This window comes from Chionomys nivalis, chromosome 13 (assembly GCF_950005125.1).
Source record: "Chionomys nivalis chromosome 13, mChiNiv1.1, whole genome shotgun sequence".
Lineage (NCBI taxonomy): Eukaryota > Metazoa > Chordata > Mammalia > Rodentia > Cricetidae > Chionomys > Chionomys nivalis.
The window spans coordinates 41143764-41160415 of record NC_080098.1 but is presented as its reverse complement, the minus strand read 5'-3'; the positions used below and the strand labels follow the sequence as shown (position 1 = coordinate 41160415).

Sequence of the window (16652 nt, the reverse complement as noted above, 5' to 3'; positions counted from 1 at the left end):
GGGCGAAGCTGTGCCTGGAAACTAAACTGTGTGGGACTTTGTAATGATCTTTTGAATCAAGAGCATCCAAGCAGATCAAATAAATGGAGCTCAGAACACATGTAGAGGACATTTACAATCCATTTGCTCAGCTAAAGAAGAGGGCTGAGAGTCTAGACGGTCAATGAGGGCAGAGGCTGGTCTGTGGCTACCAGATCTGTGGCCACTGGAGGGCAACATTACCTATTTGAAAGCGGACAATAACAGTGCCTGCCTCAGTGTATGCAATGGTCCTCCATGCATAGAAAACACCGGCTAATTTGTTCTCTTGATGATTACTACACCACGGGTTGGTATAAAGGGCAAACAAGGCTGCACTTATGTGTGCTCTGTAAGTCGTAAATCACCAAATACGTGTATGGTGTGGTACAAATTATAAGTAGAGCACAGTGACTTAAAAATAAGAATAAAACATGCTGGCTTTGCTTTTATCATAAAGGAATAATTTTTCTTTTAAGTTGGGCCAAGAAAATCCATGGCCCTTGATGCTCCTGAATTCAAAATTTAAAGGTGGTTCAATTAAAGTATTGTCACTTGGATATCATTGGAAACTTCAATGGTACCATTAAAGAGAGGGGGTTCCCAAATCAGTCAAACCTGGCATGATGAAATGATTGGACACCCGGGGAGCTGGCTGTACCACAGTCTTGAAGCATCTTCTTTCATGTCTGACAGTCCCTTTTCCTCATAACCTGAGGCTCTCTGCACCTAACCCTAGCCACAGACAGGGCGAAGCTGCTGCTTCTGGGATTCAGGCCAACTGGCTGCGGGATTCTTGTTGGCAGATGAGTGAAGAAAAGTTTGTAACTCTTTGGTTCTTCAGAGACTCTGGATGTGGGTCAGAACCATTGCTGCCTCCTCCTTCCTCCGGCTGTCTTACTAGCAGCCTAAAGATCTTCAGCAAGTGTAGTCCCCACGAAGCTCAAGAGATAACAAGTGGTGGATCATGGGAAAACTTTTAACATGAATTAAATTATGTTCCTCTTCCAGTAGCTGTGAACCTGGCCTTAATACAGGTAGGTCTTTGCAGATGTAATTAGGTTAATTTGCAGTCCTTAAAATGGACCTTCATCAAATATGACTGGCAGGCTGTAAGAGGTAAAACAACACCCCCGCCCCCCCATGGGTAGAAGAGGTGGAGGAAATGATTGAATGAAAAGTGGAGGTGGGGACCGGAAGGATGCAGCTGAAAGGATTGATGGGTACCACAGCATCCAGGAAGAGGCAAGGAATGATTCTACCGAGAGCATCTATTAGAGGAGCACAGTCCTACTGTCTTTGGTTTTGAATTTCTAGTTTCCAGGACTGAGAGAGCATAGATTGTGCCATTTTTTTCACAGCAGCAGCAGCAGGAACTTAGCTCCTCAGAGCATACCTGTAGCCTGTCTCTTGCACCTGTAAGCATTCTCAAGCCTCTCCTTCTCTTCCTAAGACAGCCAGGGTGGGGCAGGATGGAATAAAGTCACGGGACTCCCACAGGAAAGCAAGAGAAAATAGGTGAAAATTAAACCATTAAAGCATCACTTGCGCGTGTATTATTTTAGCTCCGTCTCCTGACATGCAGGTAATCATTGGACATAGATAGCCAGGAGTCAGATTTGAAGACAAATCACCCAAGACTTACCTGGAGAATGTTGGGGAAAATGTAGTGCTCTTTTACTAGGTCTAGGGTCAAGGAATCTGGTTTTTAAGTTTCTCAGATGATTCTGAGGGAAAAGGGACTCAATTTACAGTTTGATTTTAGTTGAGGGGAAACAGGCCTTAAGACATCAAGTGACTCAACTTCTTTAAATCAACTCAAGATTAAAAATGAATAAATAAACAAACAAATAAAATAAAACAAAAAATAAAAGGGGTATAAAGGTTGCTTGGAACTAAATATACCCAGGGGTGAAGGGGTTGGGTCCTCAATGGCCTGGGGAATTACTTTTTTAAGGCTTGGAGTTGTGCTTTAGAGATAAAACATCCCTAGATGCTTCTGTGTAGAGGTCTTGGTTGCCAGGTGGTGGCACTGTTGAAGGTGATGGGGCCTCATTAAAGGGTTGAAGAGAAGGGGAGGGAGGGAGGGAAGAAGAGAGAGACAGAGCCAGAGAGAATGTGTGCGTGCGTGTGTGTGTGTGTGTGTGTGTTTCGTTACAGCTGTCCTCTCTTACTAACACAGAGAGCAAGAATAAAGCTGGACTAGTTTGCTTCATAAGTCATCATTTGGCTTGCTGTTTGTAATATTAGTTCTGTGATATTTAGTTTAAGCTCAGACAGAGGGTGAAGCTAAGATCTGGGATAGTTTTGCAGTTGTTTACAACACTGGGGACTGAACCAAGTGCCCTGTGCTTGCTGGGCTGATGGTCAACTGTTGAACTTCGTCTTTCAGCCTTGGAAATTACATTGACGTGAGTGTGTGCTGGTGGAAGGTGAGGGTAGAGGGTGGTGGTGGAGAATTTTTGGGCAGTGTCTTTCTGTGGTAAAGGACCATACAGACTCATGGGAAAATGGCAAAGCCTTCTCCTTAGGGTGAGGCTCAGAGAGTAAAGCCTCCCTCTGGCCATGTATAGATGTCAATAGTGTGTGCAGAAGATGTCCACCACCTCCCCTCCTTCATGGTTACTGCCTGAAGACTACTCCCTACCAAGCCTGCTCCTACAGAGATTAGTTAAACTTGTCTCTTTGATCCAGCTTTATGTCATAAACCCTGCTTCCTTGTTTAGTGATGTGATAACCCCTCTTCCTTGTTCAGGTGTGTGCACTACGCCTGCCTCTTTGTTTAACTCTATATAATAAACCACTGCTCTTTAGGGATCCTGAGGCTTCTCCATCAGAAACCGGGTTCACCCAACCCCAGCCTCTCTTTCTATCTCTCTGTGTGCTTGCTTTTTCTTCATTCCCTCACCACCCAAGTCAGACAAAGTCCTAGAAGCTGTGCAAGAATGTTGTAGCCAACCTCATCCATACATTATGTGGCAAGGAGAGGCTTCCCCAAGTGTTAAACCGTGATCTCCCGAAACCCTCACGTGGACACTACTCACTGGGGCTAAGGATGCCTGTGATACATTTCCAAAAACTGTTTTGTTCAAAGTAAGTTTGTCTATTTGTTTCTATACAAGCCATGTTTTGAGCAAGAAACATGATCAACTTCAGGAGGATGCCTTTAAAATATGAACATCAGTTTAGCCCACAGAACACAAAGACAAGCAAGGAAATGTTCTAACTATGTTGACAGTAGAAATAGTATACATACAATTCAATTTTCTGGCAGATCTTGGTCAAAAATGGTAGTGAACAAATATTGGAGCCACTTCTGGGATATTTCTGGGGAGATAAAAAAGACAACAAGAAGAGTTGATTAAGTCAAGCAATGGTTCCCACAAAAGACCACTCTGTTGTCTGAATGACCGGACCCAAATCCGGTTCCACTGTGTTTACCCAGATGCACTTCTTGCTCTTGTCTCCATGTCCCACATTCATTCCGTCTCCTGTATAGGGGATTGTGCTCATTCCTGGAATTGGAGCCCAGCCATCTGCTCCACCCTCATAGCCACCCTCACACTGTGCTTTTCCCAAATATGTCTTGCTTGTTTTTGTCAGCCATTCAAACATTTCTTTCTGCAATGCTTTGAAAGCAATCTTTAAAATGCTTTCAAATAAAACAATTCTATTCTACTTGAATAGCTAAGGAGATGCTGATAGGGAGACACAGTTGCTTTCCACCAGCTCTGAGTGTGTATGAGGTGTACTGTGGGCATTAATGTTACTTCCATCCTGGCCTAGAACTGACAACATTTTCAGAGTATAAAGGAGATATTGTGTGGGTCTCTGGGATACTTTCCCAGCATCCTAGGACTAGAGGAGCAACTCCCATGTCTAAGGCATAGAGTTGTCCTCAGCTCATCCAAGCTTTCAGCATTACTTATGGAGTCCAAAGTATAGGCACTAATAGGGCTCTTTAGGAACCCTGTAGGGAATGATGATAACTCAGACATTTGACAGAAAGGAGATGGTCAAAAGTAAGGCAGGAATACAGGAGGCGTTCTAACTCAAGATACAGTACATAACTTTTCTGAGATGCAAATTTTCATACTAGATTAATTGGGCACCACAGGATGGATTCTGGCAACCTGTCCTTCCTCATTTCTTTTTCATATAATTTTCATGCTCAGTCTCTTGGGTCATTCTGCTGTCCTCTAACACTTGAGAACCATCATTCTAGCTCCTAGCCAACACTATTCAAGGTATATATATATATATATATATATATATATATATATTCCCCTATCTGACCCATTCAAGAATTCTCTACTGTCCTCAGGGTAACAGGAAGATGAATCCTAAGCTGTCATAATATCTTGCTTCTTGCATGGTTCATGGGGTTCTGTAGATCTCAGTGCTCCAGCATGACTGAAGTGTTTATTATCCCCTAATATGCCCATCTTTGTATATGTGTATATATATATGTATATCTTAGAAGGATAGCTAGAGATGGGTTTGCTAGAGGAGGAGAAGGGGAAGATCTCATTGGAGATGCAAGTTTGGGCTTTGTAGCCTTAAGCTACCTTGTATAGCGTGTGATAGCCTCTACTTGCAGATGCGAGCAGCACAAATCACTTTCTAGACTGTACCAAGTGTCTCATATCCTGGGCTGGAGGTGAGGAACCAAACTGTACCTGTTAGAAAACGCACTGATTTGACATAAGGTACAGGGCAGTGACAGTGGGAGAAGGGATGCTTTAGTAGGTTAAAGTCAAAGACGTGCGGTCTGATTGAGGTCAGAATAAAGCAATGTTAGCATGACCTTATACAAAACACTGGTTTCAGTTTGTCAGCACAGACACATTCTGAGACTTAAATCAGCTGCATTCAGATGTTGAAGCTGCTTCTCTTAGTATTTACCTTAGTCTGAAAGCCTGTCTAATTATTCTAATGACAACATAGAGTTCAACAATGATGATAACCAACACATGAAATTACATGAACAGTCTTATAATTGCTACACAAGAGGTACAATAGAATAGAATTTTATAATTGCACAACTGTTCATTGTCAAAATCCAGCTGGAAGGCTGCAGCTGCCTTTGCTATTCGTTGCACAGATACGGAGGTCAGGAAGTACGCAGTCGTCAACGCAGCTTGTCCAGAGTCCTTCTGCTTCTTCTGTCCAGACAGGGTTATTCTCCTCTGATCTTTGTGTCACACAAAGGGACAGAGACAGTTGTTCCCAGGCCACCTTTCCAACTCCAGTGTACTTGCAAAGACAAATGGAAATGGACATGCAAGCCACATGGAAGTCCTTGCCTGTGCACCTGCCAGACCCCACCTTTCAGTGTGAACTTTGCTAGACAGAGACAGCTAGTCTGTGAATAATGCAGAAATGGATTTAAAATTCTGAATTTGGCTGCATCCCAACTCATCTGAAAGGAAGGTGTAGAGTCTAGGTAATCCCTGGGGACAGTGCAATCTTACCAGCTTCCCTCACCGGATGGGAAGTGATGCAGAGCGACGAACGGGTCTTGAATAAAGACCATGGGCTGAACGACATAAATGACAGGTCAAAGTGTGTGTGTGTGTGTCGGGGGGGATTGAACCGTTTTCCTATGCACAGCAAACCTGAAGTTAAATTTCCAATTCAATTGCTTTTTGACTCTGTGTGTATTATATTACCTGGATTTAATTGTTCTGGGCTGGAATGTGAACACACTTGAACAAAGGCATGTGTTCATTTCTCAGGTGACTATATTTGTCAGGTAGACCTGTGCTTAGTGTTTTGTGTACAGAGGCACAGGCTGTCCCCAGCATAATTCCATATCGATAGAGACCAGTACAATGGTTCTCTGTCAGGTTCAGCACTGAGGAGGCTTGCTCAGAGAGCTGTCCGTACAGTAAACACAGTGGATTTGGAGATCTATGTGATGTATTTCCCGTGTACTAGCGACATAGAGAAAGTGATTGAGTCTCAGCCTTCTTATCTTTAATGTGAGACTGAGAAAAACTATCCAGTTTGTGTAGGTGGAGATGAGAACTAAGATATCCACACTTCAGATATTCTAAACAATTTGCTTATATGCTCTCTTCTAAATACTCAAAAAAAAAAAAAATCTCCCAAGGAGCCTCCTTGACCCTTCCTGAAATCCATACCTTTTCAAAGCTTTTGATTCCTTCCACAGCATAAAACTTTTCTACAGTTCATATTTTTAAAAAGATAATTCCTTTTTTTTTTGGTTTTGTTTTGTTTTTCGAGACAGGGTTTCTCTGCAGCTATGGAGCCTGTCCTGGAACTAGCTCTTGTAGACCAGGGTGGTCTTGAACTCACAGAGATCTGTCTGTCTCTGCCTCCTAAATGCTGGGATTAAAGGTGTGCGCCACCACCGCCCAGCAAAAAGATAATTCTTTTATCAAAGATTAATTTTATTTTTTAGTTAACTCTCTCTCTCTGTCTCTCTCTGTTTCTCTGTCTCTCTGTCTCTGTCTCTCTGTCTCTCTCTGTCTCTCTCTGTCTCTCTCTGTGTCTATGTACCGGTATGTCCTTGAGAGTCCAATGCCCCCAGAGGCCAGAAAAGGTTGTCAGATTCGCTGGATCTGGAGTTACAGTAGGTTATACATCATCTGATGTGGATGCTGGGAACCAAATTGCAGTCCTCTGCAAAAGCAGTAGATGCTCATAACCTTCAAGCCTTCTCCCCACTCCTGCCAGTCCAGACTTTTATAGAAGAAGGCCGAGAGGAAGAGCTTGCTGGGTCTTGGCTAGAAGTTCTGCAGTTACACTAGCCATTAGGCAAAAGTGATTACAGCCAATAGTCCCTGAGCAGATTGTCAAAGACAATTTTTTTCCCTGATGATTTCAGTCTGGAGTAAACACATTGAGAGAAACTTTGGGGGAAGTTTTCTTTCTTAATTGTTGAACAGTCAATAGATTTTTTTTTTATTTTGAAATTGGAATCCTGCCTCAACAATTATGTTTTCAAGTCTGGTGACAAAAAGAAATTGTAAAATCCTAATTAGTCTTTGAGGTTGTGCCAAGTTGAGTAAAATAAACAATGCCCTAAAATAAGTCTTAAACCTGTACTGAGAAGAACAAAAGACAATCGCATTGTCCTCCATTCTGCTCAGATTTTTGAAGGTACTGGTCATGGAGATTTCGTGGTGTTTCTGCTTATTATTCAACATATTAACCCGACTAGATGAACTGGCCACTACTGACCTTTAATTATTCTGTGAATGAAGCAATGAGTGCTGAAGCTGACATGGTGATTGATTAACCAATTCTGTAGAAATATCTCTTCTGCTACCACCTAACTTGGGTCAGCCTTGTTCATCAAAACTCATAGGACCTCTTCAGGTTGTCATCTGAAAATATTGTATAGGGCGCATAGAATAAAGCTGCTTGTTTATTATTTAAATGCATTGCTGAGTCTGGTCAGCCTTGACGTGAGTGATTTCCCTCCCCCTTTGTTTCTTTGTTTCCAAACCAATACTATGAGACAAGTTGTCAGAGAGTGAATGATGAGGAAAGCTGGCAGGGAGGAGCTGATGACAATGCCTGTGCACTCTCCCTGCTGTGGAATGCATCCTCTCTGTCACCATGCACCTTCCCTGCTGTGCAATGCATCCTCACTGTCACCATTGATCCTCACTGTCACCATGCACCCTCCCTGCTGTAGAATGCATCCTCACTGTCACCATGCACCTTCCCTGCTGTGCAATGCATCCTCACTGTCACCATTGATCCTCACTGTCACCATGCACCCTCCCTGCTGTGGAATGCATCCTCTCTGTCACCATGCACCCTCCCTGCTGTGCAATGCACCTCACTGTCACCATTGATCCTCACTGTCACCATGCACCCTCCCTGCTGTGCAATGCATCCTCATTGTCACCATTGATCCTCACTGTCACCATGCACCTTCCCTGCTGTGGAATGCATCCTCACTGTCACCATGCACCCTCCCTGCTGTGGAATGCATCCTCTCTGTCACCATGCACCCTCCCTGCTGTGCAATGCACCTCACTGTCACCATTGATCCTCACTGTCACCATGCACCCTCCCTGCTGTGCAATGCATCCTCATTGTCACCATTGATCCTCAGTGTCACCATGCACCCTCCCTGCTGTGGAATGCATCCTCACTGTCTCTGTGTGCAGCATTCAGTCTACTTTCCAGCTTCCCTTTCAACTAGGACTGACTTGCCCCACTTACGAGAATTGAAAGTGTAATTGCTGAGGCAGGATTCCAACAATTCTAAGGGAAAGGAGCCCAAGTCAAACCCTTAGCTGGCTGGTTTGAGCTAAGCATTCTATCTGTTGAGAAAGAGTCATTATGAAGAGGGCAAATGAAGCTGAGCCGTGGTTGGGGCAGCTTTCCCATTCTTGGGAGCTAAGTCCTCTGCAGGAAAGCAGGTGTTTTGACTATCTATTAGTCCATTTGCAGAAGATCTGTCACTGTCCTAATCCCACAGACAGGAGACCAGATGCTCAATGAAATGAAACACTGACTGATATTATGCTTTACAAAGAGGAAGAGAGGAGGCCACAGCTTTCTCTAGAATGGTCTATCAGAGGACAGTTCTCAGCTTGGTGATCTCATAAGAGTATTACAGTACGGGATGATGGATGGGGCTGCTGGAATGCAGTGGGTAAATAACAGAGATGGTGTTTGATGTCACAAAGCACATGACAGCTCCTACAGAGGAGACAGCCCTAAATGTCAGAGTACCTGGGCTGGTACTGCCTGCCACAGAGTGAAGGGCAAAACCAAAACATGGAAATGAGCTCATGTTCCTGTCTCACTGTGGAGTTACTGTGGTGTTGCTGGGCTTTGCGCAGAGAAGCCTCTGGCTTTTGGAGTGTGAGAGCAGGGCCCATGAGAGGAGAGCACACCAAGGAATAGGGTGGCCTGCTGATTGCTTACCATGGTCGAGGACCTCTTGAGGATGTGTCTCGCCTTCTCCAGCGTAAATTTCCAGGCCTCCTATGGAAGCAAAACGAGATAGCACCATAACTCCTCTTTCACCTGTGGTTTACGTATCTTTTCTACAGTTAGAATCAAAGTCTACAAATCTGCAGTAAATGAACTGTTTCACTATTGTTTGATAAAATAATTTACAGAAAGGCAATTATTGTTACTAGATGCCCTCATTAAGACTCTGTACCATGTGCTATGCTAATTACCTTTCGAATGTCACTTCATGCAATCTTTACCAAAGCCCTGAGAGACATCACCACTGCATTAGATGAAGAAGACAAATGTACTAAAGTGAAGAAGCTGGCTCCAGGTCAGTAAGCAGGGCTGGCAGCCTCTGCTCCCTGACAGCCATGCACACAGATATCCCTGAGTGAGTGGCCCCTCTGTAAATTCTGTCTCAAGCTGAGAATCCACCAGCATGGCAGGTGCAACCACTGTCAGATGAACTCACTCCATATGTCATTTACCTTCTCCTCTCCTGGTTCTATATCTGCTGTTCTCTTGCATCCATTTCTAGAGCATTTAACCACACCTCTGAAGCATATATATACATTGCAAATACAAAGAGTTAACTCATTGCCAGGAAAGGTAGTAATGAAATTCCAAGGACCACTGTATTTGTAGGAGGCAGGCAGGCACAACTTGATGTTTGGGGAGAGGTGACATCACGCACGGCTTCCTACCGCTGGTATCCTAGACTCAGCATACATGTGCCAGTCCCACCGCCCCTTGCTTGGCCTGTCCCCTGACAGCTTTAACATGTCCTGCTCAGTGACTGGCCTATTCAGTGGAAAAGTCCATTTTCTACTCTTATATCGCATCTGAAGTGGAGTTGGGGGTAACGCCCACCCTAGGTCACTGAAAAGGCCATCTTTGTGTTGAAGCAGTGAATGTATATGGAGGAAGGAGACCTCCAAGATGGAAACAACAGCAAGAGCAAGCCTCATGGGAGATATGGGCCTTGGCTTGGCTTTTTAGCAGATATTCAGGAATTGGGTGACTGTTAACTTTTGTATATTGTTTGATGAGTTCCTTTTCTTCACTGCAGGCCTATGGTTAGGGTGGTGAGAAAGGAGGAGTGGAATGACCTCCCACTTTGAGCTGGAGTCAGAGTGAACCTTTTAGAAGATGCTCCCACAAGGAAGACCCCCAAGCCAGCTCCACTTATTTTCCATGGGTAGACACTGAAACCACACCCCAGTGTCTGCCTGAAATCAAGGTCAGAGGACAGCAGGCATGTGACTTAGGTCAAAGGCAATAGGCTGGTGGGTAGCTAAGAGGGCACAGCAATAGCCTGAACAAAGATGACATTCTCCAACTGGTCTTGGTGTCCAGGGAACCTGGGGACAAGGTATGCTTCTTAGAAAACTAAAACACCACTGTGCAAAAAAAATCAAATAAAATAAAACCTATGACAGTGCTAAGACCTTAGTGTGATGGTGCCAGGCAGTATTCTTTTCTATGTTGCATGCCAGTGCCATACCTAGTGTCCGTTTCTGTCTGCTGGCATCAGGGGCAACAGAATTAATGACAGCACTTACTTTTAAAACACGACTCTCTCTGACAGGAAGACTGATTAGAGAGTGGCCCATTACAATTAACCTTACTGAATTATCTTGGGCTTTTTCCAAGAATTCTGGAAAACCTGGAAATTATATACTTGTTTAAATTAATCTCCTCTGATGTGTCCAGTATGGAAGGCACCAGATATGCATGCTGATTTATGTTTTGGCCACTATTGTTAGCCTCCAGCTCATTCTCTCCATGTGAATCTTCCAGGTCTTGTCCTACCTTCTCCATGTGCCCAGCTTTCATCCGGGATGGTTCCCCTTGCATGCTGAGGCCCATTTCAACATCTGCAGGGGCCAGCACAGTATTTCACCCACATGGCAGGTGCTCAAGAGATATTGAAATAAAAGCCAAAGAAAACTTTATGTTTACTGTACTCTTAGTAATAGAGAGATGGTGGAAAGAAGAGGAAGAAGAAGAGAGGGAGACAGAAAGGGACATGGAGAGGAAAAGAGAGGAAGAGGTAAGGAGAAGAGAGAAGCAAAGAGAGATAGAAAGAGAGAGGGAGAGTAAGGAAGATGGAGCAAAGTGGGAGGGATAGGGAAGGAGAGGGAGGCAACAGGAGATGGTGGGGGAAGGAGAGAGAGGAAAGTAGAGAGATGGGGAATTGCTACTTTTGGTAGCTACAGAGGAAGGAAAGAGGCCTCCAAAAAACCCTTAGCATGTGACCAGAGCAGCCTTGAGACACCATGTTATTTGATCTAAAGTTCTTTATTGTTTGATAGTTTCATACTTTTATATAGTAACTTTTATTCGTTTTCATCCCCATTTCTTTCTTTCACCCCTCCCTTCCCTACTGGGTCTTTTCTTCCTGATATGGGATTCCCCTCTGTATGCCATGAATACCATTGGCTAATAAAGAAGCTATATTTCTGTGCATAATAGGGCAAGGCAGGAATTCCAAGCATATAGGGGATGAGAGAGTAGGCAGAATCAAGGAGAAGCCATGTAGCCGCCACAGGAGACAAACATCGGACGTAGGATGGAACCTTACTGGGATTCAATGTAGAATACACCACCGGGCTTTTTGCCTTATTTTTCATAGCCGAGTTAGGCCATACCCATGTGGCGGTATGCAGGTTAACAGAAATGGGTTAATTTAAGATGCAAGAGCTAGCTAGGAATATGCTACAGTCATTGGCCAAGCCATGTTGCAATTAACATAGTATCAGTGTGATAGCCTGGCACTATAACCCTAAGGGTGCAATAATGGCACACATACATTAAAGGTAGTTACTCTAACTGGTCTAGGGATCCACTCAGCAGGAAGGAGACCATGTCTGGAGCTGAAAACCAAAGTGCTTATGAAATCATGGCCATTGAGGAGAATCTACAGCCACTGATTTACTCAACTAGCATAATCCCTAAGAACAATCTGTAAACATTTGTCATTATGCCCACATAAGTGTAGTCTCCACCCTCATCAAGGAAACATCTCTTTGCAACAAAGACAACCGCAGACTACAATCAATTAAAAATAAAGATCAAAGTGTCAAATCTAATACTTATTAATTCAAACTGAACTTTTGCCAAAATACAGCAGATAATCTATATAAAACATTACTATTTTTCTACCAAAAAATGATGTGAAAAGTCATAGACACTTCAGAAAGTAGCTTGGCTTACTTGTCCTAATGACAAACACACTGTAAGTAAAAATTTTAAAAAGTGGTATTTTTCCTTGGTAACCCTTGAATGTTGGATATTTGATCTCCATCTTTGTTAATAAAGGAGAAAGACTGCTCTTCCTAATTCTAAAAAGTTATACTTTAAATTGGAATACGTAGTCTAACGAGCACTTGAGCGAAAGGCAGGGCATGGAAAGTGACCAGATAGGAAAACTGTAGAAGGGAGACAGGATGCTACTCAGCTATAGCATCTATCAGACACTGATGATTCCTCATCAGCAACAAGATATTTGGTCTTCCATTTGAACATTCACTTGATTCTGGGGTTAGGCAAGTCTAGATCTTTTCAGATCCTCTTATTTTCTTCAGCTGGTTATCAGGTTTTCTTATTCCAACCTCAAACCCTCTTTATCTATTTAGCATCTTTATGAGTGGGTTCCTAAGAAAAGCATCACACAGACTCACAAAGTAATAAGCCTGCAGCCTGAACACATGGTTCAAAGGTGCTTGTGAGTTTGAGTCTCATCACTGGCCAGTTGTGGAACCTTGGGCAAGTAACTTTAGCATCTTGTCCTGCAGTTTTTTCCTCTATCAAATGTAGATATTAATAACAAAATAGTAAACATAACATTAGTTTGGCATCAGTGCCAATGACAACAACTCTGGCTTTTATCTTGGGTTGTTATACCAATAGACAACTGAAAGGAAGGCAATGATTGTGTTAACCCATGTAGACTCATGCTGTCTTTCAATGGTCTTGAACCTTAGAAAAACAGTATTATAGTTTGTGCCTTACAAATGAAAAAGAGACACAAAGATTTCACAATTGAATGAGTGTATTTCTGAAGGCAGAAGCAAGACTGACTCGGGTTTCTATGACAGCATCTTTTCCACCACTATCGTCCTGGTTTCCAAGAATGAAATTTTAACTAGTATTTTAATTCCGGCAAGAAAATCAGACCCATGAGGTTTCACCAAAACATGGTGAATGCCAAGTACAACGTCAGATAGTCAAGCGAGAAGCTTGGTTTCCTTTGTCAAGAAGTCGTGTACCTGGGTAGAAATTCATGTAATTCAGATGTGCGTGTGCACATGGATGAGCGTGAAAGGCAGACAGCTTCCTTTCCATCAGTCATTTCTTCTGCAGCCATTCAGTCCATTCACCCATCTCACAGATTCTTGCTGAATATCTAAGCTATGCTGTTTCATGAACTGTTTACTAGTGCCATAATGAGACACCGAAGATACTATAATATGGCGAGAGCTTGGCAGTAAAGTGCCGTCAGAATACACTATGGAAAGTAATGAGTATTTCGATTTTATAGATGAGATAAGCTGAGGCTTAGAGCGAATAAAAACTTTATCCAAAGCCACAAAAATGATGAATAACACAGTCCAAATTTAACTCAGATTTGTTTTGTGCATGACCAATGCTTTTCACTTTGCTCTGGGAGATCTTAATAGGTGAGGTAAAACAGAAAATAATAAAAAAAAAAAGTTTGGGAACTAAATACTTTTGCTAGAGAGTCACGGACGATGTCAACATGTTCATGGTTTTGCAGTGCTTTCTGGGGACTGGTGTTATATAGATTGAGTGTTCTCCAACTGAAATGCTTTAGCCACAAGCACTGGGCCACACCAACTATGACCGGGAAATATGGAAAAACGACAGTAAACAGAGGTTCTTAGGCATCTATATTGTGCTCCTTGACACTGTAAAAGATTGGTGAATTGGACAAGACACAGTCTCTAAGTCATCTTCCTTGTGTTCCAAGATGTTAAAAAACTAGATTCTGGGGTGTGGGAATGAAGAAAGTAAAGATAAATGGTGTTGTTGGGCACACGTTTCTACGGTGACAATTTTGTGATGGAGTTCTATGCTATTAATTAGAGCAGCCATAGATTTGAAAAGTACCCAAAATGTCTTTGTTCACTCTCTGCTTTTGACAGCAGTGACAGATCTCCACAAAGCAGAAAGCCCCTGGGAAGGGAAGCGATGAGGATTGAGATGAATGGCTTCTTCTAATTGTCAAGAGCATGAGGGAAAGAAGAGGTTTGGGGGTGGGGAAGGATCACTCATTTACTCTTATGTTTTTCTATAAGTTTATGAGAACAGGTTTTCCCTTACACCCAAATTAAGAGTGCAAGTTTACCTTTAAAATGATGCAACATTTAGAAGTTGCTGTATCTAAGGTCATCACTGTTCCATCAAGGAGATAAGAACATAGATGACTATAGCATAAGGCAGCTCAGTATTCTGAGTGCTTGTGCGCTCTCTCTCTCTCTCTCTCTCTCTCTCTCTCTCTCTCTCTCTCTCTCTCCACAGCTTGAAGCTCTTATTCCAGTGGGACTCTGGGAGTGTGATTATGTCATGAGAGTTCAGCTGATACAGGGGATTTGTGACCTAAGACGAAGACATTCAGGTGTGGTGGCTCACACATGTAATCCTAGCACCTATGTGGTAGATGTAGGAGGATCATGAGTTTTAGGCCAGCCTTGGCTAAATGGGGAGACTCTGTCTTGAAAGAACAATGTCAAATAAACAAAACTGAAGAGGCTTTCACCAAGAAATCCTCTTTCTTCCCCCACTTGATGCTATAACAAGAGTCTGTATTCATTGGGGGTGATGAATGGCATCCTGATATTGGATGTCCAGATCTCACAACTGAGAAACAAATTTCAGTTATTTGTAATGTATGATACTTTTAAATGATAGTTTTAATTAATTATTTGAAGACCTTATACTTATATATAATCATACTTTTTATTGATTTTTATTGAGCTCTCCATTTATCTCTGCCCCCTCCCTAACTCTATAATTATGCTTTTTTATAGCATTTCAAAATGACTAAGCATACTAGAAACAGCCAGTCAAAAAGCACAACAAAGGACTTTGAGGTGATTTCCAGTAAGTAGAAATACCAAGGCAATATATTCCATGCTTGTGAGTGTCCATCTCATTCGGGCAGTCTGGCCTTTGGGTGGAATTTGCAGGTGTATTTTTATCTGTGTGCCATGGTATCACACAGTGACTATTTGCCAATACCCAGGATTTAGCTTCAGCAAAGCCTAGTTTCTTTCATGGTCTGACATTTTCCAGCTCTGATAGGCATTTATAACTTTAAGATAAATAGAAAAATAAAGTCAAATTCATGTTGTTTTTTTCCAGAATAAAGTATTAGGAAAGTGGGAGAAAATGCTGCTCCTTTAAAAAAAAATGCCTTCCAGCAATGGATGAGTGTACCTCTTTCTCCACAACCTCTCCAGCAAAGGCTATCATTGGTGTTTTTTATTTTAGCCATTCTGACAGGTGTAAGACGGTATCTTAAAGTTGTCTTGATTTGCATTTCCCTGATCGCTAGGGAAGTTGAGCATGACCTTAGATGTCTTTTGGCCATTCGAACTTCTTCTGTTGAGAATTCTCTGTTCAGCTCAGTGCCCCATTTTTTAATTGGGTTGATTAGCCCTTTACGGTCTACTTTCTTGAGTTCTCTATATATTTTGGAGATCAGACCTTTGTCTGTTGCAGGGTTGGTGAAGATCTTCTCCCAGTCAGTGGGTTGCCTTTTTGTTTTAGTGGCAGTGTCCTTTGCTTTACAGAAGCTTCTCAGTCTCAGGAGGTCCAATTTATTCAATGATGCCCTTAACTCAAGAACAATGGCAATGGGTTTTTGATCCTACTGCACGTACTGGCTTTGTGGGAGCCTAGGCAGTTTGGATGCTCACCTTACTAGACTTGGATGGAGGTGGGTGGTCTTTGGACTTCCCACAGGGCAGGGAACCCGGATTACTCTTAGGGATGATGAGGGAGGGAGACTTGATGGGGGAGGGGGAGGGAAATGGGAGGTGGTGGCGGGGAGAAGGCAGAAATCTTTAATAAATAAATAAACAATAAAAGAAAAAAAATGCCTTCTCTTCATTGCTCACTGCCTCATCTTCAAACAGATCGCATTGACAGCTGCATTCATGTCTTTCCTGCTCATGCTGTATGACATAGATAGCTACAAGTACTGTTGGCATCATGGCTATCATTTTCTTTCCTTAAGCAATGCCTTAAAAAGTAATTTACTTAGCATTTTATCTGCCCTACTTCTTTCCAATTATTCATGGACTTTATGGGTATCACCACTGTGCTCGTTAAGCTATATCACCAACCTGACTGCATTGAGAATCACCTAGGAGACACATCTCTGGGTTTGTGAGGGCTCTTACACAGAGGTTTAACTATGGGGTGATAGTGTACCATCCTATAGACTAAATAAAATAAGGACAAGGAAAACCTGTTGAACAACAGCATCTGACTCTCTCTGCTTTCCGCCTGCTGACATGACTTCCCAGACTGCCTCAGGATTCCACTGCCATGCCTTCCCTGCCGTGATGGGCTATAACTTTTCAAACCATGAACCTTCCTTCCTTATGGAGGAGCATAGCAATGAGAAAAGTAAGCAAATAAGCACCAGGACCATT

General features: G+C 42.8%; 1 protein-coding gene across 1 annotated transcript in view; it reads right to left on the bottom strand.

Moving 5' to 3' along the window:
* The window catches only part of Aoah (acyloxyacyl hydrolase), a 180208-nt gene that overhangs the window by 102917 nt on the left and 60639 nt on the right, over positions 1 to 16652 (bottom strand). Inside the window, exons 5-6 of the mRNA XM_057787663.1 lie at positions 8935 to 8994; positions 3275 to 3345 (exon numbers count right to left, since the gene is read on the bottom strand). Of these exons, the coding sequence (XP_057643646.1) occupies positions 3275 to 3345; positions 8935 to 8994 (131 nt within the window). The remainder of the gene's footprint in view (positions 1 to 3274; positions 3346 to 8934; positions 8995 to 16652) is intronic.